At 41.4% G+C, this 27,918-nt stretch overlaps 1 protein-coding gene across 2 annotated transcripts in view; it reads right to left on the bottom strand.

Annotated features, from left to right (window-relative positions):
* The window catches only part of CSMD1 (CUB and Sushi multiple domains 1), a 940,367-nt gene that overhangs the window by 631,986 nt on the left and 280,463 nt on the right, over positions 1-27,918 (bottom strand). For both annotated transcript variants that reach the window (XM_080998891.1, XM_080998892.1), the window contains exon 3: positions 2,573-2,685. In XM_080998891.1, coding sequence (XP_080855017.1) covers positions 2,573-2,685 — 113 coding nt within the window. The remainder of the gene's footprint in view (positions 1-2,572; positions 2,686-27,918) is intronic.

Genomic DNA, 27,918 nt, shown 5'->3' with positions numbered 1-27,918 from the left:
ATGTGTATCCCAATGTAAAGAAGCACCAGCCTTAATTCCCTTAGTAATGGGGATAATGGCAACATGCCCTACAGAAGCAGATGGGGAAACAAAGTCTTTTGTGTGTGTGGAATATACAAATGAATGGAAGTGTCGGGCAGGGGCTGCAGACAGTTTTACTCTTCCCAACATGCCAAGTTTTGCAACAAAAACATTTTGAAAAATGAGCTAAAGCAGATACTCATCAACTAGCAAGGAAGCAGAAATTGGATATAATTCCTCTAGTGAAGAAACCCTCTGGGAAATTAGCTAATAGTGTAGAAGATATAAAAATGATTATTTTGTTTTTCAGCCACTTATATCAAACTGAGAGACCTCAGGATGTGACACATTATTATTATTTTTTTAAATGAACTGCAGATCCCCAAAGTTTAGATTTAAGATAATTGAGGAACTAAATGCTGCAATTTCCCACAGGAATTCGTAAATCAGATTAAGAATCTTCAGAATAAAAGACACCTGATTTTGATCATTTCGCAGCTGAATTCTACTAAAATTATGCATAAGTATCGGGCACTTATTTAGGTGAATTTGTTTAATTACCACATTGACAACAGGGGTTCTGGAACTCAGCACAAACACCTCCCTCTTTCTCTTTAGAATGGCAATGGCATCCACCTGAAAGGTACTGTAACTGAGTTGCAGTGAGTTCCACTCACACACACACACCCAAGAAAAAGCCCTGCCGCAGGCTGACATTGCTGGAATTTCACAAGGGATGATATTTTATCCTATAGCCAACACACACTGAATGGGTTAGAAGAAAACTGACATCCAGTAGGAAGAAATACACAGAGACCTATGTCTTCTAAATAGGGTCTTCTAATAAAAGTGCAATTTGATATTATACTTCATATCCAGAAAACCATTACGGAAATGCTTCAAATAATACAGCATCTCTCAAATATATATCTTATCTAAATCTTACATAATGGTTCCAGATGTTTTCATCAACTATGGATAATTAATTAGGGTAAATCACCCCAGTCACACCCTTCTCACCACTTCATTGTTTGCCTCATATTCTCCCGTGTCCATCGTATGTTGAATAAAATCCCACCACAGAGTGCTAAAATCTTGTTGCTGTGCTTTTCCTTGAATCAAACATTTGGAGACAGTGGTTTGTTTTCCCCCCTGATAGTGCTCTATAACATATCTTTCCATAACAATTATTTTTGTTTTTCTATCTGCCACCAATAAATGAGTTATCAAATCCTTATAACTTGTATTATTATTAGGTGCATTCTATATAAGAGTTGTTACTGATCTTTAAATATTGAAGCTTAGAAGGATGATTTCAAAATAATAGGGTTTCCTCCATAGATCATAGACCATAGCATAGCACCTCCATAGACCATAGCACCAAGGCACACCATGAACTCCAGAGGCTTAGGTAAATAGTCTATGTCTTTAAAGACGAGGCAGGGCTGGCCCAAGACATTTCGTCACTTGAGACAAACTCCCAAATGGCATTCCCCCTCCTTGTCAGGGAAGAAGTGGGTCAGGAAAGAGCTACATCAGAATTAGGGGGGTGAGGAAGAAAGGTCAACATCTGCATAGCTGCCCAGGTAGACCCTGCCGCCTGAGGCGGTTGTCTCACGTTGCCTCATAGATTGCCCAGTCCTGGGCCTAGGGTTGTGTGTATAATTATTATTTGATTATTATTTGCCGGAGAACACCCAATATTTTCAAAACTGAACAATTTCTAGAAAAAGCCTTCTTTCATACACTTCTCCATGCCAAAGCAAACACAAACTTCGACCAGGAAATGTATACAGGCAACCATTACAAAACTTCAGAATCAAATGCCTCACAACTGCAGAGCAACAAACATCAACATTATCATGCCAAACATTTTCTGAAACGAGCAAGCTGTTTTCTAAACCAAATAAGCAAAACAAAACTGCGCTATGAATGACCACAAGTTTTGCTCCCTACTAAGTTTGGAATAATTCCATTGTTTTCAGATATAGTGTTCTTGTGCAAATGATTTTAACTCTTTTACGCCCCCCCACCCCACCCCCGGGGAAAGAGATTTATGAAAATCTGAACTCAGAATAGAAACTGCACATCATAGTAGTAGTGGTTTCTTTAAAAAAATAATAATCTTAATTACTCCCCGCTCCTACTGGAAAAGCACATTAATCGGTGCCTAGAAAACACACCAACTTTTGAATGCATATTCAGGAGTCTATGCATATCCATCAAGTTCTCAAGAATTCAGAAAACATCATGTACAATAAACCAAATCCATATAGAGAAAATGCTGAAATAAACATGCAAGGGTTTGAATAAATACCAATCTAGTCCACTCACTGACAACATATTTTTAACATGTTATTCCAATATATTGTAGTACAGATATGACCAAGACAGGTAACTCCAATAAACAAAATATAATCCTTCAAATTTGGGATTCAGATCAATCCACAGGAAAAACAGGCTCACCAACCACTCCGTATACATCCTCAAAACATTTTTTTCCTCCCAAGTTTCTTCAATAGATCATTCAAAAATAGCTATTGAACCCTACCTTCATATATCGCCTTGAATCCTTGAGCACTCACAGCGAAGTCTGTAGTGAAGCAGAGAGTCATAATTGATCCTGTGCTCACTATGGAGGATGGCAGCTGAAATCCAGAAAGCCTGCAAGATGCAAGAGACAAAAATAAATCACAGTATTTGTTATTAATTGTAACAACAACAACAACAACAACAAAACTCCCAAAGAGCATCATTTAAATGTTTATATTGGCAGCCTCTTCTTTGATGAATATCTGAAGACTTGATAAAGCATCTGGAGGTACTCCACTGATAGTTCTAAATCTTTTAAAAACTTTTTAATAGCACACTTCACATCTGAGCTGGGGGGGGGCACCCTTCACCCTGACTATAATTAAAGAGGACTTAAGTTTTGCTCTGCTCTCTTCCCAGCAGGGAGGTCTACGTGTGTGTCTATGCGTGTAAATTAATGTTGGCCTGAGTGTACTACAGATTTGGATACTAACCTTGGAAATGATTTGGGGGATGGAGCCAACATCTCTCCCCAAACAATTAATCATGGTTTGTTGGTTTGTTTTTACTTTTCACAACTGCCCATAGCCACTGTTCTTTGGTTTGCTGGCTGTGCTGCTGTTTGGATAGTGTTTTTGCATTTTCATTCCTTCTTGAGCGAACCCAGGCAGCTGAAGCTCCTTATTCTCAAAGTTACACTGTCAAATGTTTAGCTTTGTGCCAAAGCACATGAAACACATTGCTCTGGAAGCAGCACTTCTTGCACTTGCCATGTGCACTGAATATGACCGGCTGGTGTATAAAATAATGCCACAAAAGAGTGGCAAAAATGTTGTTGTGAGTTGAGAGGAGCGGGCGGTTATGCCGTATGTCTGAGTCCCTTTGAATTCTTGGCTCTGGCAAGGATTCAAATTGCTGGAATAGCCAGACAATTTTCTTGGTAATGGCCCTCTAAGTATGGGCCACTAAGGTAACAAAGGAAGTGGTTCTGTGCCAGATAAAAATGGGTAGGCCTCCCTCCCTCAACTCACTGGTGGTTAGAAAGACAAAGGCTAGAGTTGAGTTGTGTGTGAACTAGAAGTGAGAAGCTGCAGGCTGCAGGCTGGGCAGCTGAGAGGAAGAACCATGCCTGATTTCTGCTGGAATCCAAGGCTGTGGCTATGGGAGAAGCAAGAACCTCTTGGGATGTTAATGCTGTGAGTCCCTCTATCATAGGCTCAGGTTGCATATATGTGTAAATAAACCATATATCCTAAATACACCTTTCTGAGGAAACTGAACCCTGATAAGTTGTGAGGATGCATATAGGCCCCTTAGTATGTGGAACTGCCTCGCATAGACGATTTTAGGTAGCTTATCCATTGCGGCATATTGTGAAACTGTCCCTAATCCAGGAGTTATATCTAGACAGGAAAAACCAAGCAAGAAAACTATCTCTATTTGAATGCACAGTGCAAGGTGACAATAGAACTAAATCTGAAGGCTTTAAAATATTCATGTTCAAATATTTTTTCTTTGCTTACTTTTCTTTGAAAAAGGACGGTCTTAATAAAATGTGAAGTTAGAAATAGGTGGTATTAGTGAAAACATAATTGCCCATTTTTTTAGATTAAGCTGTTGGTGCAGTTGCTGCCGTGATTCTGCGCATGATAACCTGCTCATATGGAAAGATGTCCACACAGTCTGTGTAGCTAAGCATGTACAAACGCACTCATGTGGTCAAGCATTTTTAATGTCAACTGTGTCATAGAATTGAAGTTGGATGGGCAATTTCATCCAATCTGCTGCAATGCAGGAATCACAGTTACAGAATATCTGACAGATGGCCCGGCAAAACCAGTTAAGAAGGTTTCGTGAGCATTATATATAATATGTGGCTTAGAGAGGTAAAAGAAATATTATTATGTAGATCATGTGGCATGTCCTGTTATGTATTCAGTGGTCTGTGTTTGCCTAAGCTTGAGTCTGTACTAAAGATTCTGAGCCAGTGTTCTGATTCGATACATGATATCCAATCACAGAACAATTCAGCATTTGGGACTCTGTCATTGGCCCTTAAACTCTGAGTTATGATTCGCAGCTTGAAAGTTTAGATAGCCAATCATGTTGGGAGTGGAAGTGGCCCAGGCCTTCAGAAATATATAAGCAGTTGCTTTGCCTCTGTTGTCTAGTTCTGTTAGTTCAATAAAGGTTCTTGCTGTTATTACTGTGTCTTGCCTCGTGGGAAGCCACCTACACTTCAAGTTCATTAAACAGACAACAGCATTCCCAAATCAAAAGGCATGCAACCTCTAGCAAAGGAGGATTAATTCTCAAGGACTGCAGATCTATGCGCATTTAGCAGTGAGTAATTTCCATTTAACATAAAGGACCTTACTTCTGACTGGATAGGCATGCAGTCCTGTCACCAACAATGGCTTATTCCATTAAATATTCACATGTATGTTCCAGAAATCTTTTGAACTATAATTGTTAGCAAATTCTTCCAAAACTGTAGTTTACAGAAAATTGTATCCCATGTTTTCCATGCATAAGCAGAATATATTTCAGCTTGCATAACAAGATTTCTCATTCCTCTCCTCACCCCTGCAGTCCCCCATGTGCCCCATAGGTAGCAGCAGAAAGTGAAGTTGGGTCACACAATACTGGATTCTCCACAGAAGTATACACTGCTAGAGAGAAAAGCCCATGTATATCAACTCCATGTGAAAATGAAATTATGATGTCAGATGGCAATGGTGGTTGCTCATGAGTAACCAGTCAGGGCTCCGACCTGTCTTTTACAGGTTTTTATTTTGGTGCAAAACTATTTGCAGTGCAGTACCACAAGTTTATGTCTGCCTTAATCGCTAGCAGAATCCGGGAGTGGTTGTTTCCGGGTCCTCCCCCAACATAATAGCTTAGTCACCCCCAGCCTTTTCCTTCCTTCTTTTTATTTTACACCTCTGCGCAGGGTGGGCGACGGAAGAGGCATGCTTCCCTCCTGGCCGGCTTGACCAGGAGTGGTGCTGAGGCTCCCAACATCCTCCTCTGGTCCCTTCTCCTCTTCTCCACTGGAGGTGTGGCTTTCCCCACCACAGGAAAAGGAACTGCTTCGCAAGATTTTCAGAGGTTGCCTGTAAACCAACTCCCCCTCAGCTTCCCTTCCCTGTTCCGATGGCAGTCCCCTGACATATGACTTCCCAACAGTGTGCACGTAGCAAAGAAGGCACTTGTATGATTTTCAAACATTGCTGGCAAACTGTGATACTAGTGCACACCTGTGCAAAGAAAAGTTGTAGGACAAGTAGCCTTAAAGCAGGCATCCCCAAACTCGGCCCTCTAGCTGTTTTGGGACTACAACTCCCAGCATCCCTAGCTAACAGGACCAGTGGTTAGGGAGGATAGTAATTGTAGTCCCAAAACATCTGGAGGGCCGAGTTTGGGGATGCCTGCCTGAAATAATAGGCTTGAGTCAGAACTATACACTATAGCATTAACATAATAAGCTACCATTACCAAAGACTGTAAGAGCCAACTACTAGGGGCTGAAGTCCCTTTGCCCCCCCCCCCCAATAAAAATTTTGAGGGATCCAGGCTCCTACAAATTTGATGGGTGTTGCCATTCAAATGGTTTGTGTGTGTGTCTTGTGATTGATTATGCAGGTTGGGCCTTACCTGAGTCCCCCCCCCCAGGTATTTGAATTCAACTCGGCACCCCTGCCAAAGTCTGAATCTTTTTGTCTTCTTTGTTGTGATATCAGGCCTTTAATGACCAGATGTTTTGTTTGTGCTCAAAGGCACATCCCAACAGACCTCAAAGTTCATTATCAGTAACACTGACTACAAATTCTCAAAGCAGTCTAGTATTTTTCTATCCACGTAACTTGATTATTTTTGAAGAGACAGCAGGTGGCTAATATTGAGAGGTGTATAATTTTTTAATATCTATTGACTTGATATATTTCGTACACACACATGCTACACTAAATTTCAGGATGTATTTATGCAGTGCCATGGTGACTCTATCTTGATCTTATTTTGTTTTAGTAAATATTTCCACCTCTAGGATGATGTCTGCCATTGAGACCTGTATTACTGACAAACAACAGCCAATATGTCTACTTCATCTGATTTCAAGGAATACTGAAGTTGTTTTGACACAAACTACTTTTTTTATGAAGTGTGTATACTTCAAATGCTATGTGACTGCTTTAAGGGTAGTTCCTGTACACTACCTTTTGAAAGTTGGCAGTAATTTTTTAAAAAAATGGTAGCCAATGAAAATGAAACATATGTTTAGTTAAACAAATAATCTACAAAATGTATCCAGTTTGAATGAAAGCAAAGCAAAAACAGCACTGAGTATCTAAAATAATGGGATGAACATACCCAAAAAACCTGTTGCACACCTCCATTCTGAAAGCATTTTGCACCTCATTCAGTTGTATTTCTTCTGGAAAACTCCTTTTATAGGTGCTGTTTATAGAACAGTGTCTAGCTTCTAACACGAATTATCAATTTATTTTCCGTATTTGGGTACACTTAGCCAAGTCCAAAGTATGTATGTATGTATCATATAATATATGCCCTTCCATAATCTCATCACTTAATTCTTTCAGATGTGAGTACAGGCCATAACCTTTCTCTGTTTCCAAATGTGATTATGAAACTATAAAGCAGTGGTCTAATGAAGTGATCCAGTCAAAATCAAGCAATGGAAGAAATGAGCATGTGGTCTCTTTAAAGAAATGAGAAATAAAAATGATCATATTGTGCTTAATGTTGTTGTTTTTTTATCCATTATTATCCATGAGAATGCAAACGCCACCTTTAGCCTTTCACCTCTACCTTATTTTTTAGAGTAAACTTTTTTTAAAAAAGTAAGTGAATAAACTTTTGTTGGAAATGAAGTTATTTTATTTGGAGTTTGATAGTTCAAAAAGATACCGTCATATATATCCCGGAGAAAATATATTTTCTTGGAAAGACTCCTCTGTCATATTAACATCCATAATCATTCAATTATTTAACCTTATTAGAAAGGTGAATTTATTCATAAGGCAGGGAACATTAATTCCATCTTCCATTGTGCTAGAAGACATTTTATTCAAACCTTAATTTAAATTGTCACCCAATATTGTCAGGTCACCTAGCATAATTGAAGGATTGCATTTTGAAAATATCTGAAATTCTGCATAGTATTTTAGTTATCTCTGCCTTAGGAGCACAGATCTATCCTTCTCAAAAGCGGGTAATATTATGGTTACAGCTACTGTACTCACTTTCAAAAGCTCTCAATTTCAATTAAAACCTTTGTAGATGCTGGTTTAGCTTCTCAAAGCTCCTCTCAGATTAGATCAGAAAATTCCTCTAGAAAAAAATATATGCAAGAACTCAGGTAATTTTTCAAATGGCTTATCAGTTCATATGGGGGCGAATGGGGGATACTGCTGGAGCAAATCAAAGGGAAGCAGTCAAAAAAATAATTTACTCACACCTTTGGAACAAATAAAAAAAAATTTTAATCAGTATTTAAAACATTTTCATTTGTGACCTGATGGCCAAATAAAGACACAGGCACAAGGGCTGGGTTGAACTTAAAGTGTAAACCAATGAAACACCCACAGAAGGAACCAACTATTGGTGTGGGAACCAACATTAATGTAAGGCAAAAACTGCAGTCACTACAGTGCCCACCATCCCTGGCCTGTTGTGATGGCCTGGGAATCTGATTCGGAGGCTGAACCTGAGGAATCCCAGCCTGTACAGGATTCCCCGCCTCCAGAACCAGCTGAGCCAGGGCTGGGGCATGAGCCTGAAGGGTCCTCACCTGTGCTGGATCCTCAGGTGCAGGCACCAGCTGAGTCTGCTTTGGCCCCTGAGGAGGACCCATTGCCTGCAGGTGCTCCACTCTTAGCCCTATGAGAGGAAGCTGAGGTTGCCTCTGGGTCTGGTAACCCTCAAGCCTCTCCTGAGCTGCAGAGGCTCAGGGCAGAGAAGCGGAGAGAACTAAGTTCCTGCGGGAGGAGTGCTCGCCTCCAGGCCAGGAGGGGCGAGTCACCTGAGGATCGGGTCCACCCTATGCCTCGGGGGAGATAAAAGCCAGCCAGCCCCAGTCCCAAGTTGCAGGAGCAACATTGTTGGTTGTCAGTTCCAGCCTGATCCATGACCTGCTTCCCTGCCGGAGCTCCTGACCTCACCTAACGCCCTGCCCTGCACCCAGCTTCGACTTCTACGGACTACCTTCATATTGCACCATCGACCTCGGACTGGACTCGGACCTCGCCTCTCGGTTAGCCCCCGGGACCAGCACACCTGTGGGAAATAAAGGCATACATAGCTCTTTTCCCTAGGCCACAGCACAATTGTGAGTAGGTGGGCTTTGTGCATCCCCCTCATTGCCTGTGACCTTAGCTCCAGGTGGGTGGGGGAGATTGGCCTCAAAGGCAGCCTTTATCAGGGGCGTAGTGTGGGGGGGGGGCTGCTGGGGCAATGGCCCTGGGTGCATTTTTTCGGGGGGGGGCGGAGCTGGCAGGGCTGTGTGAGGAGGAAGCAACAGGCATACACCCTTCAAATCAGACTGATTGGAAGGGTGCATCCCTGCCCTCACATGGCACTGTTATACTAGGAGAAAAGCGTAAAAAACCCCTCACCTCGAAACCTCACTAAAAGCCAAAAAGGCAATTGCTCTTAGAGCCACAGAGCTGACCCGGAAATATAAAGCAGGAAGAAACCTACAGTGGTACCTCGGGTTAAGTACTTAATTCGTTCCAGGGGTCCGTACTTAACCTGAAACTGTTCTTAACCTGAAACACCACTTTAGCTAATGGGGCCTCCTGCTGCTGCCGTCCCGCTGGAGCCCAATTTCTGTTCTTATCCTGAAGCAAAGTTCTTAACCTGAAGCACCATTTCTGGGTTAGCGGAGCTCCATGATAAGCTCTTGGTGATATACATCACCAAGAGCTTATCATGGATATACATATTAATCATGATAAGCTCTTGGTGATATACATCCATATCTGGACACTCAAATAATAATAGCAGAGCTATTCCCCCCCCCCGATATAAAGTGCCTTTTATAACTTCCCCACAAATGTGCTTCATTTTTACCACCATCACCACCAGTTATGATAAAATGAGTCCTTTTCTCAACAGCCTCTCCAGCATTCAGGTTTGGTTAAGCCATTCACACAGCCTCAAAGGGGTGAATCAGCGAGGCAAAAATTCCAACCTATTTCCTGATCTGGGACAATATCAACTTCAGCAGCTTTTTCTGCCTCAAAGAAATGCCATGCATTTGGTTCTATTTCAGCTCCCAAATCCCTTTCAAACACAAGTCTCAGTCAATCTAAGCTCCCAGCAGACATTTGAAAGTTACTTGATTACTGGATACTTGAGATTTTTATAAAATAAGAGCAGATGGCAAGTTACAACATCACTTTTTTATTAATAGCGGTGACTCCCAAGTGCTCATTGCACATCTTTTCGGTAGAGTTATAAAGGCATATCCCAAATTAAAACTGTTTATATGCCAAACGTGTTGCTTAGGGATTCATTGCTTACTTCATGCACCTTTCGGTTCCCTAGTGTATCTTTTAGCATGAAAATTATCATATTTTGCCAGGTTTAAAGGCATGATAGGACGTTCCTCAACGATTAAACATAGAATGTTAAGTAAAACAAGTGTCAAGAAGACAAAATCTGTTCAAATCCCCTGATAGTCTCTGTGCTGCTGCTTTTTAGATCTCCGATAATTAGATAAACTCACAGTGCTTCTGGCAAGTACCATTTTCAAAAACAAAGCTGTATTCAGGGTTCATCTAACTGAATTCAATGAAAACCAATATGTGGAGGCAAATGTGGTTTGAATTCTACTGCAGCTAAGTAACTTTAATTTCATTTTGCCTAAATAACTTGAAAGATATAACACAAAGCTGTTGAAAGGTACCATCTACTACTATTGTCCCAAAACCCAAGAGGCATAAAATGCGGTCTCATCTACTCAGTCACCTCTCATTTCCAGCAACTTGGTGGCAAAGTGCTTACTCAGATTTTCTATGGTGTTGAAATCTGCAGCTCTCATCTGAACTCCATTAAAGTTTTGGAAACTGTGCAGAATTTTTTATTTTGGAAGCTATACTCTGGGCCATCAGGAATATTAGCAGCTCTTTGTACAGAACCTGGATGGCCAACAATTAAGACAAGGACAGACTAGTAGTATGCCTGTTGAGCATTTTCCTGTGCTGTGCTATATGGAATTGGATGATAACCAACTCTGGAAAGCAGCTTGTCAAGATGTTTTAGGGTATTATTTTCTAGAACTGAGCTCTGCTTCGACATTGAATAAGTTTCATCTAAGGGATTGGTTCCTCTGGATAGAATCCACAAGGGACCTGGAGACTAATTAGAAACAGCAAAAAAAAATCCCCCTTAGTATGCACTCTTGAGAACAGAGCATTTTAGAGCTAGTTATCTGACCAAAATCCCCCTAACTCAAAAAATGCCTTTAGTGAGTTGCATTTCCCACCGCAGTCTTGGATGGCCACTGCAACTAGGTCATGTACACAGACACACTTTGTATATGTGGTCAACCACAGATGGAAGATGACACTCATTATCTGCTAGCCCCTTATATAGAGACAGAAGAGGTCGTTTTCCAAAACCTTTATTCACACACAAGCAAGCAGGTAAATCCTGCCATAAAGCTGGATTTGAATTTGTTGATGTCTCTGGTAACTCCTCTCTTACATCATAGGCCCATATTATGGATCCATGGTCTGTATTGTTTTATGTATGGGTAGCTTTTAGACTCTGCACTTCTCTGAATTGTGCAATAGAGTACAAAGCTGTTCATCTTTTCCAGAATCCAGTGCATTTAGAATCCAGTATATTTAGAAATGTACATTGAGTTAAATTATTTTTAAAATATTTAAGTACAGTTTTATATGGTCTCATATTGGTAAAATATGATTTCATATGGTGTATTTTGTTTTTCAGTTCAAGATCGGGCCAATTTTAAGGGCATCCATTTTTATTTGTTTTAGTAAGGTCCATGGGGCTGCTTGCCAATTATTTTGTCATTGGCTATTTTTCTTTAAGCTGCTCCCTTCCTTTAACTGTTTGTAAATTTTGTTTTTTGCAGTGGGAGTAGGTTCTCACAGCCTGATAGTGAAAAAAATAGTTAAAAATGTAAATAAACAGTTAAACAAAACATAGGGAAACAGACCTCACAACAACGTATGAACTTTTGGCAGCCGACCCCTGAAAATTGATAATTTTTGCTTCTGCAAATGGAACAGTGCATTTGGAGGATTAATTCTGCCTGACCCTTGTTCACCCACACTCATGTGCACACAGACTTTCTTAGAAGTCAATTTCCCTGAAATAAATGGAACTTTAACTGAGTAACTGGGGCATCAGGATACAGGATACCTTTCTCTACCATAGGTATTCTTTTTCCTTTTCCTGGTAATTCTTCTTTCCCCAGCCCCATGTCAATAAAAACCAGTTTTCCATGTAATTTGTTTATTGATACTGCAGAGCGCCATAGTTGAACTGTTTTCGGTACTTTCTCCCCTTCATTCAGATTTATTCAGCTCAGTATATCCTCCCCACCATCAACACCAATGGGTGGTTGTCATATGGGTTGTCCATATGAACTATGATACTGTGTAATCATATACATGTTATTCATAAGTCAGTCCCATTGAGTTCAGTGGGACTAGATCCTCATTCAGTATGTCTAGAACTGCAGCCTAAAATTGTTATTGACTGACAGCTAGGAAGAAGCAGATCTGGTTTTTGAGTTGGCATTTTCAATGGCCGGAGAATGATGGTGCACTTCAGATGCAAATTGCTCTTTTATTTTCACTTCAAGAGCAGCATTACAGAAAGATAATGCAATGTCAGAAGAAAGGTTAGACCTTAAATGTGCCACAAATGTGTTCATTATTGTACCTTTTTCATTTTGTAGGAACTCTGACAACTATTATATTGCAAAAGGGGGCTTTCGAGCTATCAAATGAAACATACGCAATCTGTATTAAAATAAATATTGGAGGGGATGAATAAGTGAAATGACAGAATTGTTAAAGGAAAATTGTTGCTGCTATGGAACTTTTTATGGAAAGCATCTTACATTTGGCAATTACTGGTAAATATCAGTCACACAAGGCAATGATCATAGAAGTTATACTGAGCACTTTTTAGACAGTAGAAAGTGCATTAAAAGACTACTACACTTGATCTTAGCCAAAAGGCCGAGCGATTAAAAGACTATCAAAATAGAATGTTAAAAATATTTAGCTGTTTATATTTTCAACCTGGTTTCGTTTGAATGAGATTCCAGGGTGTTCTTACAAATATATTGTGCATCCACATGCACACAAATGCACACACAAATTGAATAAAACTATTAAACATACCAAAGTTTTAAAACTGTAACCTGATATTAAATACATAAGATAAAAACAGTGACCATTGTGGATATATTCCATTAAACATGAACAGCTTGCTCTGTCCCATAAGCCTAACATCTCCAAACAACATTTCAAAGCAACTCCTAAAATTTTGTAATGAGGGACCACTACACAGTAGAGAAGAGGAAATTCCACAAACTGGGAATGTCATAACCAAGACGGCTGTTGACCATGCTACCACCCACAAGCTTTGTTCCTCAGTGGGAGCATGTTAAGGGCCTTGACTTCATATCTGAATGCAGATATTGGGAGAGGGGCTCCATCATGTAATTAGAACCCAGGATTTTCAGGGATTTATAGTTCACTGTGCACATCAACTTCCTTAAAACAAGCCACTTCCATACTTTGGTTATATCTGACACTATCTCCTAGTTTTTGGTTATGGGCATAAGCATCGGCTCCTGGGGGCTGAGCCACTGTGGACCCTCTCAATTTGTTTTGGGAGGGGACTGGGGGCCTCCCTTGTTGAGGCTGAATGTAGAGCCAGGTGCAGAACGTTAGGATATTGGGTTGGGTCCCCTCAATGTGCTTCAGAATATGGTGCCTGTGGTTATGGATATATACCGTATTTTTCGCTCTATAAGACACACCAGACCACAAGACACACCTAGTTTTTGGAGGAGAAAAACAAGAAAAAAAATATTCTGAATCTCAGAAGCCAGAACAGCAAGAGGAATCGCTGCGCAGTGAAAGCAGCAATCCCTCTTGCTGTTCTGGCTTCTGGGATAGCTGCACAGCCTGCATTCGCTCCATAACACGCACACACATTTCCCCTTACTTTTTAGGAGGGAAAAAGTGAGTCTTATAGAGCAAAAAATACGGTAAGTTCCATGCTCTCCCCAAGTCCAGATATGGGGATTCTAATTATGAGAGCATGTACATATAAAAATAATTTAAGAAAATCAGATGGGACCCAATTCATACATGTGCTTCATGTGTAGTGCCTGTCTCACACAATGCCATATACGCACAACTAGAATGAACACACAGCCTGTTCCTTCCCAGCCAACCAAGGATTGTTATTTAATGGATTGTTAGTATTATTACTATTATCATCAAACACTCATGCCAAAGACTCATGTATGCAGCTGGGAAAGCCTGCTGTATGTTTCACCCCCATACCCACTTTATGTAATAGCATCAGTGGTGGTCTTCGGGCTGTCAAATTTCAGGAGTGCCTTGTGCAACGCTAAAATTCAGTGCCCCCTGCCTCTCTCACCTCATTCCACAGTATTGCTGTGGCGCCCCCTGCAGCGTCCAGTGTGGGCGAACCAGCCCTGCTACCCTAAAACCCCCTCTGATAGCATTTCCTACTTGAAAAGCATTGCAACTAAGGAAACCAACAATGCCACTTTGTTAAAATAAAACGATCTTGCAAACTGTTGCCTTTACAAACTTACCATTGCCATTCTATGTACGCAAGTAAACACAGTGCTTATCCTTCCAAATGGGATAAGGAGAAAAACAATCTGTTTCAGAGCAAATTGTTGAAAAGCGTTCAGTTAGCAATCAAACTCATGATTTAATATATCCCAAAACAGCCATAGGAATTTGGCAGGGCAACGCAGCTGTATGACAGCATAATAACCACGGAGGAGAAGAGAGCACCATACCCTCAGTCTGCATCAGGCAGCCAGCTAAGCAGAAAAATAAGCTTCCCAAAAGTCGACATATTATCCAGCTCTGAACCAAAGGATATAAAAAATTCTTGAATTAGCAATATGAATCTATGATTCACACTTTCTGGCCAGATACATAACTTGAGCCTATATTTTAAGGTTGACAAAATGTGTTTTATCTTGCTTTTCTTAAAACAGTTTACATTATGAATTTTGCAAAAGAAGAAGACGAAGAAGAGTTTGGATTTGATATCCCGCCTTTCACTCCCTTTAAGGAGTCTCAAAGCGGCTAACATTCTCCTTTCCCTTCCTCCCCCACAACAAACATCCTGTGAGGTGAGTGGGGCTGAGAGACTTCAGAGAAGTGTGACTGGCCCAAGGTCACCCAGCAGCTGCTTGTGGAGGAGCGGAGACGCGAACCCGGTTCCCCAGACTTACGAGACTACCGCTCTTAACCACTACACCACACTGGGGGAGAGGTGGGGATCCAGAAGAAAATGTGGGGGAGATATATATATATATATATATATATATATATTAGGGCTACTATTGAAATGTGCTGGCGGATTCTATTCAAGGGAAAATGCCAAGCAGATCTCACTAGAGAATTTGGAAATGGGGACTCGGCAGTCAGCTACAGATTTCACCCGGTCCAAATGGATTTTGTAACAGTGGCCTCATGATTTCAGCATGTGCAATATTATAATTTTTGTGTGTTTCTCTTGCAGGATCGCTATGCAACCTATAGGATGGTGTTTCTAGATATTTCATCATTCTTCTGGATATGTCTGTAGGTGTCTCGCTAAGCCGAACACATAAGCTAGGATATTCTGTTCCATTGCAATAAGTAGAAACTTCCCCTTGAATTAGAAGAACTAAATCTAGCTATTCTAGTTGCTACTGATTTTCCCCTGGCACCTACTCCATTACCTTTTTAGCCATACTTTATACCAAAAGAGTATAAAGAGTCACGGTGGTCATGACTGGACAGATCTTTGGCTATATAGATAATTAAAATACATTCTGGTTCTTCATTAACCTAGCATCCAGATTAATATCTCAAGATTTTGACCCCTTTTAATGGACTCTTAATGCCGACTTGTTTTTTTCCATTTCCCCCAGACCATTATCAATGCTGCTTTGATGTGCTGTTTTTATTTTATTTATTTTTTAAATGACTGTTTTTATCCCTTGGGAGGCAGGACATTTTTTGAAGTGCAGAATGCAAATCTTGCCCTTCAAAAATGTCAAAAGCTCTCCATTAACTGTACTTCCAATAGTGTAGTCTTTATGATTAAACAAATGCCGAATCTTCTTTACTATATATGTTCTGGTAACAAATGCTTAACAATGGGGCTCAGTTATGGACCAGAAGCACCTACTCAATTCATCAAACTTTTACATGCCTGCTTGACACACTTGGAAAAGACAGATTACTTGGATCCATTTTAATGTAGCTTCAAGTCTGATCATGGCACACTGAAACCACATTGGTCACCCTGGTTGATGGCATTTGTCAGAAGAAAGATGAGTGATTGCACCCCGAGGCCCCCAAGCCCTTCCCCAGTAAATATATTCAAACGGACACATAATTTTAGTTTAGGTTTTTGGGCAGAATTTTGGCCACAACTTTATTGATTACAAAACAAATTGAGCGATATTGGCCTAGGCATTGGTCAGGGACGATAACTGACTCCAGCCTCTCTGGCTGGCAGTCTGAAAGGGCAAACACCAAATGAGGGAGCAACATCGGTGAAGATCGACTGAAGTTCACCCTGGGGTTCCTGTGGTCCTGGCATGGCCCTAGCCCCTCAAGCGGACTTTGGATGAGATCCAGGACCCCCAGATTCCTTTACCGGAATACCCTATTTCTGGAGGGGCAGGTGATGGCCACACCTCCCCTCCCCCACAATTCTATAAACCAATGCCTAACTGCCACATGAGCCTAGCGCTCACCGCCATTACCTTCACCTTGCAACCAGTCCTTTAAGCCATCACGGACTTCAGCCAACCACACATCATTACCTTCATCAGATAAATGCACTCCATCTGACCTAAACAGGGCTGCATTAGAGAATGCAATGCCTGGGTGGGAGATCACCCTGCCACCCATGGATAACACCTTCCGCACTACCTTGGAGTCTACCCACTTCCGGGCATTATTTGTTGCAACTGGGTTGATGCTATTGTGCCAAAAGTGCCTCATGAGGAAACGTGACCAAAAAATTAATGTGCCTCACCCACATCGCGCTGCTGCATTTATAGGATCCCAGGATCATGCCACCTGCCTCAATTGGCCCAAACAGCCAGGCACGATCCCAGGGCCCAACTGACAAGGCTTGGGCCACGCCTAGTAACAACTCACCCCGTGGGGGTGGCTTAAGGGGCCCGAGAGCAACCAGGACCCTCAATTTAGGAGGATCCCATAAACCAACCCATCTTGTTCTTCTTGAGCTCTTGGCAGTTTTTGATACAATTGTATCATTCTGGATTACCCCCCCCCAAAAAAAATCTCAACCAGAGCAGTCTTACGAGTACATGCTTTGCACATGAAAGGTCCCAGGTTCAATCCTGCTTCAAACCTTTGAGATTTTATGCCAGTCACTGTTGACAATACTAAGCTAGACTGACTGGCATTGTCTAATGGAGCATTCTGTGTTGCGTGTGTAGGCCCCCAGGCCACCCCTCAAATAATTTCACAAAACACACGTAATTTTAGTTTTGGTTTTTGGGCACTATTTTGGTCACAACTTTATTAAAATACAAAATCTGTGAGTGGTTGTTTAGACATTGGTTATGACTATCTGTCCCCCCGCCTGGGACAGAACTGACATCCCGAGCTCCGATCGGAAGCCAGTTGAGGGGAAAGTCAATGTTGGGAATCAGTTGAGCTGAGCGTCAGTCCCACGCCGCTCACCCAACCAGCTCCCCAAGGCTTGCCGGCCCTGGTCCCATGGAAGGGATTGGACGAAATCATGGCAAGCCCCAGGATTCCTTTAACGGAATTCCCTTCAGCACAATTGGAGGGGCAGGCACAGCCTATCCTGACCCCTCCACCACCAGCTTATTAAAACCAATGCCTAACCGCAACCTTACAAGTTGTGACGAATTGCTAAGTAGTAGGCAAAAACCAAATGGCACCAGCCAATCAGCCAAATTGAAAAATTCCTACTAGGCCCCTGCACCAAGGCAGATGACCCCATGACAGGCAAAGCAAGGTCAACCGGAAAACAGGGCGGGCGGGCAGGTGATCTGATGCACTCTGCAAAAGAGAAAGGAAAACCAGAGAGCCCCCATATTTAAAGGCTATGGTCCCACCCACCAATTTGCTACATGCAATTTGCCCCAGCAACCCGGTCATCCAATCAATGCACCAGGCAATAGCCATTAACCTGCCCGGCAACACAGGGCTGGCCTGGTGGCCCACACCGCAAAACGCACTCTCATTTAATTGGAGAATGTGCTTTACGTGAAAGAAGTTCTTCAAAGGAATCAACAGTGCAATCCTACATTTTAATTTTTATTTTTTTTTTTTTGCAAAATCTTGATATTTTCAATTGAACTCTCCCATTAGTGAATGTGTACATGATTGCAGCCCTAGTCAGACATCTGCAGTAGCCTATTCCTTGAATACCTTACTGAAAGAGATTATCTATATTAACCAGTGATTTTAACCATAGTGAGTAAAGTTTTCAAAAGTTTCATGTTTTCACAAATATTACGTAGCTCTGCAGCCTACTCTGCAGCAGCTCAGCCAGGCAGATTATTCCTCAGAGATGACAGTGATCCATTTTATTAAAACCGAAGTTTTATTTATCATCCAGGGATGACAAGAAGATACTGAACCACTCACTCTGCAACTCTTATCACAGGCCTTGTCTCTGTAATTACCTATTCTAAGTGCACATATAACAGGCCCTCAGGCTTCCAGAATTATCTCTAGCTTCAGGGACAGGCTTTTTGCTGCTTCTTTTTTTTACAAACATTTCCCTTAAGAGTTGCCTCTGGAGATTACAACTGACACCAGAAAGGTGGGGGGGGGGAGGTAGAGGAGCAAAACGGAAGACTCAGTAAGGGGAAAGGCAGAGGTACAAAATGCAAGGAGGGAGAAGGGAATCAAGAGAGAGCAATGTGGGGTTATTAGGGACACTAATTAATGAAGCCACACCACATTTTGCTGAAACAAACTCAATAATATCATGTTGCAAGGGCTTTGCATTTCTTTTCTACATTGCCTACAGGTATCTGAACATTTGATTTGGTAGCACTTAGGACATTAAGGCTGAAACCCTGAACGTCCTTAGCTGGAAATATTTCCTTCTGTTCACTCATGCTAAACTTGTGGTCCAGATACCATAGCATCTTCTGTTTTTGATTATAACACAAAGGCAAGGAAGAGATGCAAAATGCAGTACCCAAACAGCTGCCTTGGGAGAAACATACATCCTCCTTGAGACAAGGATCCAGTTTCCAATGAGGGAGGATAAAGAATTGTTTGCCAAGGAAGGAAAGGGAAATATAAGCAACCAGGGAAGACACAACCACACACTGACAGCAGCAGACTCCTGCGGCCCATGACATAGGATTCGGAAACCAGAGGTGCAAATTCAAACCCTTGTCAAGGGGGATGTTACCTCACACACACTTTTATGTGCCTGGCCAGCAAGAGTTATGTTGGACCTGTTGACACCACAGAGGTGTTCCTGGTGACTGGGAGTGGCCGCCGGGACCACATAGCACTGGTCCTGAGAGATCTGCATTGGCTCCCAGTACGTTTCTGAGCACAATTCAAAGTGTTGGTGCTGACCTTTAAAGCCCTAAACGGCCTCAGCCCAGTATACCTGAAGGAGCATCTCCACCCCCATCATTCAGCCTGGACACTGAGATCCAGCACCGAGGGCCTTCTGGCGGTTCCCTCATTGCGAGAAGTGAGGTTACAAGGAACCAGACAGAGGGCCTTCTCGGTAGTGGTGCCCACCCTGTGGAATGCCCTCCCTTCAGATGTGAAGGAAATAAGCAGCTATCTTCTTTTTAAAAGACATCTGAAGGCAGCCCTGTTTAGGGAAGTTTTTAATATTTAATGCTGTATTGTTTTTAACACTTGATTGGAAGCCGCCCAGAGTGGCTGGGGAAACTCAGCCAGATGGGCGGGGTATAAATAATAAATTATTATTATTATTCCTTGCCCACTCAGTCATAAGCAGACACATCATGGGACATTTCTCTTCCCTGCCACTGCTTTAAGAACAAGTCATATATGCAAATGGACTGCACTAGAAACCGTATCCTGGTAGAACAGCTCAGGTATCATAGGCATGGAGGTCTAGCTTTGACCTCACATGGCAGAAGCTCCTACATCCAGAAACAAATTTACAGCTGCTTTGCCAGCAGAATTGTGCCTGCACAGCAGAAACGCTTGTGTAGCATCATACCAGTGTTGCGCCTCATAAAAGGCCGGCATATGGAAGTTTCCACCATATACTACAGCCCCACAGCTGGTATAGAGGAAGGCTCCCTAATGCTTCAAAATGCTGACAGGTCTAGTTTTGCGCCTATATGCATTTATGTACACAAGCAATATATTTGGAACAGAAGTGCTGAGAAAGAGGGAACAAATTAACCATCAAAGCAAAAATTTATAAAATTCCAATGTTTTGAACAATTTGAACTCATTAATGACTCGTCACTTTCGCTGAGCCTAAAAGAGCTTTCTCCAGAGAACAATTAGTTCTTGTCTGAATACAAATATTTTTAAACGCACCTCATTCATGTTTGTTTTGTCAATAAAGCAACGACATCTCAGTCTCCTCGAGGTTAATTGCTTGACTTATTAAAGATGCATGATTTTTTGGATTTAAATACACATAGCTGACACTCCATTCAGATATTCTTTAAACTTCTTGTTAAAAACACCTTTTTCAAAGGACATTTGTTAAAAAACCAGAAGCATTTTTGTTAGGGATTGTAGGACAAGACCTGCCAAGGAAAACAAAGAATTTATTTATGTATTCAACAACAGTGGCAAGAGTCTTGATAGCACAAGGATGAAAGAATGAGGAAACCCTGACAAAAGAACAGCGGCAAGAGAAATTGATGAACTATGCAGAACTGGCTAAACTGACGTACAAATTGCGAGATAAGGACAACTGTGACTTTAAAGAAGAATGGGAACTTTTCACAAATTACTTAAAAAGACAACAAAATGAATTGGACTCCTTGGCAGGTTTTGAATAAACATACACAAATTTATTGATTGATAATAGGGTAGACAGATAATGTGAGGACCTGTATAATTTTATAACATGCAGAGAATAATATGGGTTGAGAAATCAGAGAGAGGAGCTGAGGGAAGTCTTGGGAGGAAGGGAAGGGGAAAAATAATACGATATGTTTTGATATGTTGAAATTGCTAATAAAAACATTTTTTAAAAAACAAAAAACACATTTTTCTTTTTTCTTTTTGTTCTGCATATACCAGACAATTCCACAGGCTTCTAATCTACAGGAGAATTTGTGTGACTACGTCCCCCCCCCCGCCATGTCCCATGCTTCTTCCGTTAAGGTATTTTATGTTTCAACAATGCACTGGAGTATGAGGGTGTCAGAATCAAATATTAGAGGGAAAGTGTGTATTCAAAATAATCCCTGAATGCTCCAGTGGATTAAGATCATTCTTGTAGCAAACAAGTCCATACTGCTGTAACTAGAGGAACACAATAAGGGACTTGAAGGGCTGCTGTGGAAAGTTAGAAACCTAAGTTTTCGGACCCAAGGGATTAAACACAGACCTGTTATGAAACTGTGAAGAATGAAAACATACTGACCCACAGGCAAAGAACAACAAACTTAAGTACTTGAATCTATGTATTTAAACACATAGGCTTTGATCTCCTGACATTCTGCTTTAGGAAGAAGTGGGAGCAATTATTGCCAATTACTCCTCCTCCTTGCAGGTCTCTGCACCCCCTAAAAATGTGCACCTCAGGACTGGGAATCCGTCTGGAACTGTATGAAGAGGTGCTGCTGGGTGCAAGGGCAAGGAGGAACTGGTTATATAGCTTGTAAAAAAAAGAATGCACGTTTTCTATATCCAGTGAATAACTGAGTGCAAAGCAACCAACAACATTCTATTCCTGGAACACCTAAAGAAGTCGAATGCCACATGAATCAACGACAAGGTCAGAGCAATACCATCAACACCTTGTGGCTTGTTCTTTTGCTAGAAGAACATATTCCAGTGTCAGAGGCACTGCCAATCCACAGTCATGCATTATACATTTTGGCAGGACTTACCGCAGTAATCACGGCACCCTTTCACATTGCAAACTTATACGAAAGGCTATTTCTGCTTAGATAAATAGATGTCAATATTATCGGGCAGCCAGGATGCAGAATGATTTGAGAAATAAAGACGAGGGTGCCACAGAAAAGGGCAGCAAAACATGCATTGCTAATGCATGGCCTTCAGCAATATTTTTATTTATTTACTTATTATACTCCAAGCGTGGAATCATAGAATACATTAATATTCCATACAGCATTTTGGAAAAAGAAAACATCTGCCCCATAATAGTTATTTAAAAAAACATTAGCAATATGCAAACAATAAACAAAGCTATGCTCCCACCCTACTAGCAGATAAAAATCAAAACTCAACACTGGCCCCCTTCTCCATAATCCAAAAACCCTTCACACCAACCTGGAATTTCCCCCCTCCTTTTTAACCTCCCTACCCCACCTCACCCAGAAACCAATAGTCAAGACCTGCAGCTGTACATCCATGGTGGGTTGGTCCAGGGTTCTCCAGGGATGGTCCAGCATCTCTCCTCCTTTCAGACGCATTTCTGACAACTGGATTTCCTTGAAAACCAATGGCACTGATATGCACCAGTAGACTCTTAAGTTCAGTTGACGTCAATGGGGTTTATGCTGCAATCCAAACCCCTTCCATGTTGTGCTGGTGTGTTTGTGGAACAGACGTAGCTGTCTCTCCATCCAGCTCTGCCGGCCTCACGTAGCCTCCCCCTGAGGATTGACACCAGTATCACGGCACTAGTGCAGGATCGTCCATTCTGCCCACTGAATGAATTCGTACCAGAAGCACCACACAGGAAGCCAAGAAACAGGGAATTCTGGAGTGTGGGGTGGAACAGGAGCTGAGAATGTACAGGCCTGAACAATGTGTTGCCTGTGGTCTGTTCCAGCTGGTGCAAGCGGTAGGACTGAATATGTAGCAATGGTCCCACCACTCCAATAAGCCCCACTGCGTTCTGGGTTTGGAGTGTAGCCTTAGTCACAATGACTTGCTTTACTGAATTCAGCCAATGATCACTGTTTCCCCACTGTGTCTGATATAATTTATTTGTTTGTTTGCAGAAATGCATATCCTATTGTCAGATGCTGTGTGGTGGTTGCTTGTGAGTAACCAGGCAGGACTCCAACCTGTCTTTTACAGGTTTTATTGTGCAAACTATTTACAGTGCAGATACACAAAGTTCATGTCCTTCCTAGTCACTTGCAGAATCCAGGAGTGGCCCCTTCTGGCTTTTCTCCTAACATAAGAACTTAGACATAGGGACACGGGTGGTGCTGTGGGTTAAACCACAGAGCCTAGGACTTGCCGATCAGAAGGTCGGTGGTTCGAATCCCCACAAAGGGGTGAGTTCCCGTTGCTCGGTCCCAGCTCCTGCCAACCTAGCAGTTCAAAAGCACGTCAAAGTGCAAGTAGATAAATAGGTACCGCTCTGGCGGGAAGGTAAACTGTGTTTCCGTGCGCTGCTCTGGTTCGCCAGAAGTGACTTAGTCATGCTGGCCACATGACCCGGAAGCTGTACGCCGGCTCCCTTGGCCAGTAAAGCGAGATGAGCGCCGCAACCCCAGAGTCGGTCACGACTGGACTTAATGGTCAGGGGTCCCTTTACCTTTAAGAACTTAGACACCCCAAATCTCCACCTCCCCTCCTTGCGTTTTACCCCTCTGCGCAAGCTGGGCAACGGAAGTGGCCCCTCCTGGCCAGCCAGGCTAGGTGAGGTGCTTGGGCTCTCAGAAGCATCTTCGAGCCCTCTCCTCGCTTGGCTGGTCCCTTCCCTCTCTTCTCCACTGGAGGTGTGGGGAAAGCTTTCCCCACCGCTGGACGAGGAACTGCTCCTCAGAAGCGTAGGAGGCTCCCTGTATCTAAACAGCATCCCTGCCTCCCTCCCCTGTTCTGATGGCAGTCCCGTGGCACCTCAAAGGCTCAAAATTGGTAAGAATGCCTAGAAATAAGACACAAACTAGCAGTTTAGATTTAAATTGTATAATAATACTCCGGGGATTGGAGTAGATGACCCTTGGGGGGGTCCCTTCAAACTCTACAATTCTATGACGCTTTGATTAATAAAATACAGAATTAAAATAGCCACGTCATTGAACCATGCCCTGCAGAAGCCAAATGCTGGCTTTTATTTGGTTGTGAACTGCCTTAGTATTTATTCTTGAAAAGAAAGGCAGAATATAAAGTGTTTTAATCATCACCATCCACAGATATCCTTTCTTGCCCCTAGGGGGGTACTCTCTATACCACTTCTGAAGTGACAGATTTGCAGCCAGACGATGATGCCAATCCCCAAAGTGTGTGAAAGTGCTGCATTTATGATTTAGATTTGGTTCACGAGACTGTGGTTTCTGCAGTTATAAGAAAGAACCATTCAGGGGCTATCCTCTGGAAAGAAAGTGATATTCAGATATATTGAATATCATTTGGTAAAACGGCTTTTTTCTTTTCTGTTCTTTTCAGTTGGAACTCACTAGAACTCAGTTCTGGCATCCCTCAGGTGGGCGCCATTGCCATTCTAAGAGAATGGGGGATGTGTTTGTGGTGAGTTCTGGCACCTCTTTTTCTAGAAAAATAGCAGTGGGCATATCCTTTCCAGTGAGAAAAAAACGATGGGGGAGGGGGGGCACTATGGAGAGCTATTGTTGCATAGAGAACAGTCAAGGTGGCAGTGGGAATTCAGTTACTTCATGTAGATGCAGAGTGAGGGAGCTTTTAATGCCTGAACATAACAAACACAATAGTAGGATATAAGGAACAAACTAGGTCACGCACTAGAAATATAGTTACAGACTACTGCTAACAACAACAGGACAGAAGACAGACGCCAATGGCCTAAATTGCAGCCCATTGTGAAGCACCTGAGTTTGAACCCAACCAAAGTGGAACATCCAGAAATGACCCAAAGGCAGAGAATGGAAATTATGGCACCACCACACTCCTTGAATTGGCACAATATTTTGGCTCAGCTGAAACATCAGCACAGTACATAACACTAGGCCTCTTCAGCAGTAAACCTGTATCACATTTTTCAGCAATTCCAGGTCACTTAGGCGCACACATCTCTCACTTGATGACCTCAGCAGCGCCACACCCTGAATGTGCAATCACAGGCCAAGTATTGCACATTACTACAAATGAAATGCTATTATTAAGTACAAGTAGTCCCTACATTAAACATGGGCAATTAAGTAATGAAAAATGAAATTGTTCTAGTAGTGAAACAGCTGTTATTTGCTAGTGCCAGAATTTTTATGCCTGGTTTTTACAGCACAATCCTATGAACACCTACTCAAAAGTAAGTCCCGTTGAGTTCAATGGTGCTTATCTCCATTGATAGAGACTCTCCATAAAAGAGACTAGGGCTGTAATGGAGGGGGTACTTGGGTACATAATTAGGTTGTTGTTAAATCAAAGCAACATGAATTTAAGTTCAACTGTATCCTAGCACTAGCCATTTAATCAGGCTGTATCAAAGGGAGAGAATGGAAACAATGCCATCCTATTGGCTCTGCTAAGGGACTAGACGCCTTTGCTTTTCCTGTTGAACTCATCCTTAGAAAAGAATTGTTTCCTGAATGTGCATAGATACTATGCAGCTCTGTAGAATTTGCAGCTCCATAGGCAGCAATATTTTGCCCTTGAAAAGGTCAAGGAACTTACTTTAGGGTGAAAACAGTCATAATATAAATAGAGGATTCAAAGTGCATATACTTCATCTGTGCTGCAAGCCCAGCCGAGCTAGCAGACCGTAGTAGCATGCATAAAAAATGAAACAATAAATGAGAATTCTGAAAAACCAACAGCAATTCCATCAGCATCGCAGGTAAACACATGGGGAAGGAAACCTTTAAGGTAAGCCTAACTTCAGACAGAAATTAAGGCTTAACTATCACTAACTGCAAACGAGGTAACCCAATGACTTACTATAAACATATGCTTACGAATGCATCATGCAAGTACAGTAATCGAGCAGCCATCATTGGGTATATATTCAGTGACAAACACAGATTTGCCCCTGAGTGCTGTGCAAAAGAGTCTTCTGCCAACATGTGTTGTTCTCTCTGAAACTTGATAGCCTCAAGTGGATATGCTACTGCTGTTTACTGACATTTGAAGATATCCACTGCACTTTAGTTTTCTTTGCAAGAAACTACATTGTGTCCTTGGTAACCAATAACGCACATGCTTTGAAGACGCCGTAGCAAATCATTTAAGGAAATTAAGAGGAAACACAATTATCACAGGAATAATATAACGGTAATAATGGTGTTATGACCACATACATTAATAAAATCAGGAGATCCATATGGCCTACACCAAAGAAGAATATATTTTGGATTAAACCCACATTGTTATTGAGCGTAAAGAATAAATGAAATGCACTGTGGGATATAAGCTAGCTCCCAAATAAAGGAAACAGCCTCAAGAGTTTCATCAAAACAGCTATTTTCTATTACTTTAACCTAGATAGTGTTTGGATTACTTAACTGGAGGACGTGCATGTTTAAAATTTCTAGCAACAAGGAGTGAGGCCTGTCAGTAAACACATTTAGTCCTTATGACAGAAGAAAATGAAAATGGGAATGCTTTCTGTGCCATTTGTTTTCATAACGCATGGCCTTGAATGCTATTCAGACATATGAGATGCCCCTCGTCTGCAGCCTACAATGAACCGACTCTGCAAATGTGCTGCGGAAAGTACTTTTTAGCCCATTAGAATTAATAGAGCAATCTCTTCGGTTCAGCAAGTTTGAATTAGAACATTTAGTCCTTATGCACATTTTAAGTTCTGGTCATATTGCAGATTTCTAAATAAGCTTCTTAAGCATTTTCCACTATCTCTGCATTTAGTGTAAGGTCCTTCTAAATAATATTGAAACACATGACTTAATGGCTGCCTGACTGAAAGGGCACAAATCCGATAGTTTTTAGTACCCTCGTGGAGGCGGCAGATAGCTGGAATTTTTTAATGAAAATAGCATGTGTTACCAACAGGAAAATGAGAAGCAAAGAGAAAGGCACTGTATGCAGCAACTGAACATAAATGGATTATCGAAAGTGCTTGAGTTTCTTGAAGCTCAGCAACGTTGGTGAAACACAATTTCCTTCTTAAGGCTCAGCCTAAAGGCAACCATGCAACTGCTTGTGACTATTTCTTCATTATAAAGAAAATTATACAAAATTAAATTTAAAAAAAAAATGTTTATAGAAAGACCAAATGGCTTCTTAATGATGCGTGCTATGACACATGTACCCCAGTTTTCAGAGCAGTGAGATATTTCAGGGGTACAGAGTCTAACTTGGGTTCAGTTTCCTTTGAATGAGGTTGCTTTTTTGTAGTATGTATGTTTATATACAAACATACAGGTCAAGCATAGGCAGAAGTTACAACTTAAAAAACAACAACCCATCTGTCACTCCAAAGCCTTCAAAGTTTGCTGTTCTAAAAGAATGTTAGAAAGAGGTTGGAAAAAGAATATTAGGTCGTTTTGGTAGATATGATATAATGGACTAAGCAAAAATGAGTTGTTGATTTTGATGAAATGGAGGAAGTTTAATTACATTATTTGAAATTTTAAAATACGTAAATGAAAATAAGGTTAGAAGGAATTGCTGGAAATACGATCTGAACTAGAATACAAAATTGGGAGGTGAGAGGAGGTCATGGAAATAAGTAAAGGGAAAAAGGTTAAGTAAAGGTTTAATCTGTTTTTGTTTTATTTTAACTTAATGTATTTTTATATCTTTTGTTAAGTCTTCTTTTTTATTCTATTTTATTGTTGTTGTTTTTATTTGTTTATTCTACGCTTTGTCACGGTTAAAGTTTTCCTTGTATTTTGTATGGTTTTTCTTCTTCTTTTTTGTAATTTTAAATTTGAAATAAATATCTTTTAAAAAAAACAAAGTTTGCTGTTCTTGTTTCCCATCTGCTTCAGTATGCAGTCTCTCCTTACGGGCTCAAACTGACACG

This window comes from Podarcis pityusensis (assembly GCF_964106645.2).
Source record: "Podarcis pityusensis genome assembly, chromosome: 3".
NCBI lineage: Eukaryota > Metazoa > Chordata > Lepidosauria > Squamata > Lacertidae > Podarcis > Podarcis pityusensis.
Note: the sequence above shows the minus strand (reverse complement) of the source record. Positions and strands in the feature narration are given on the sequence as shown.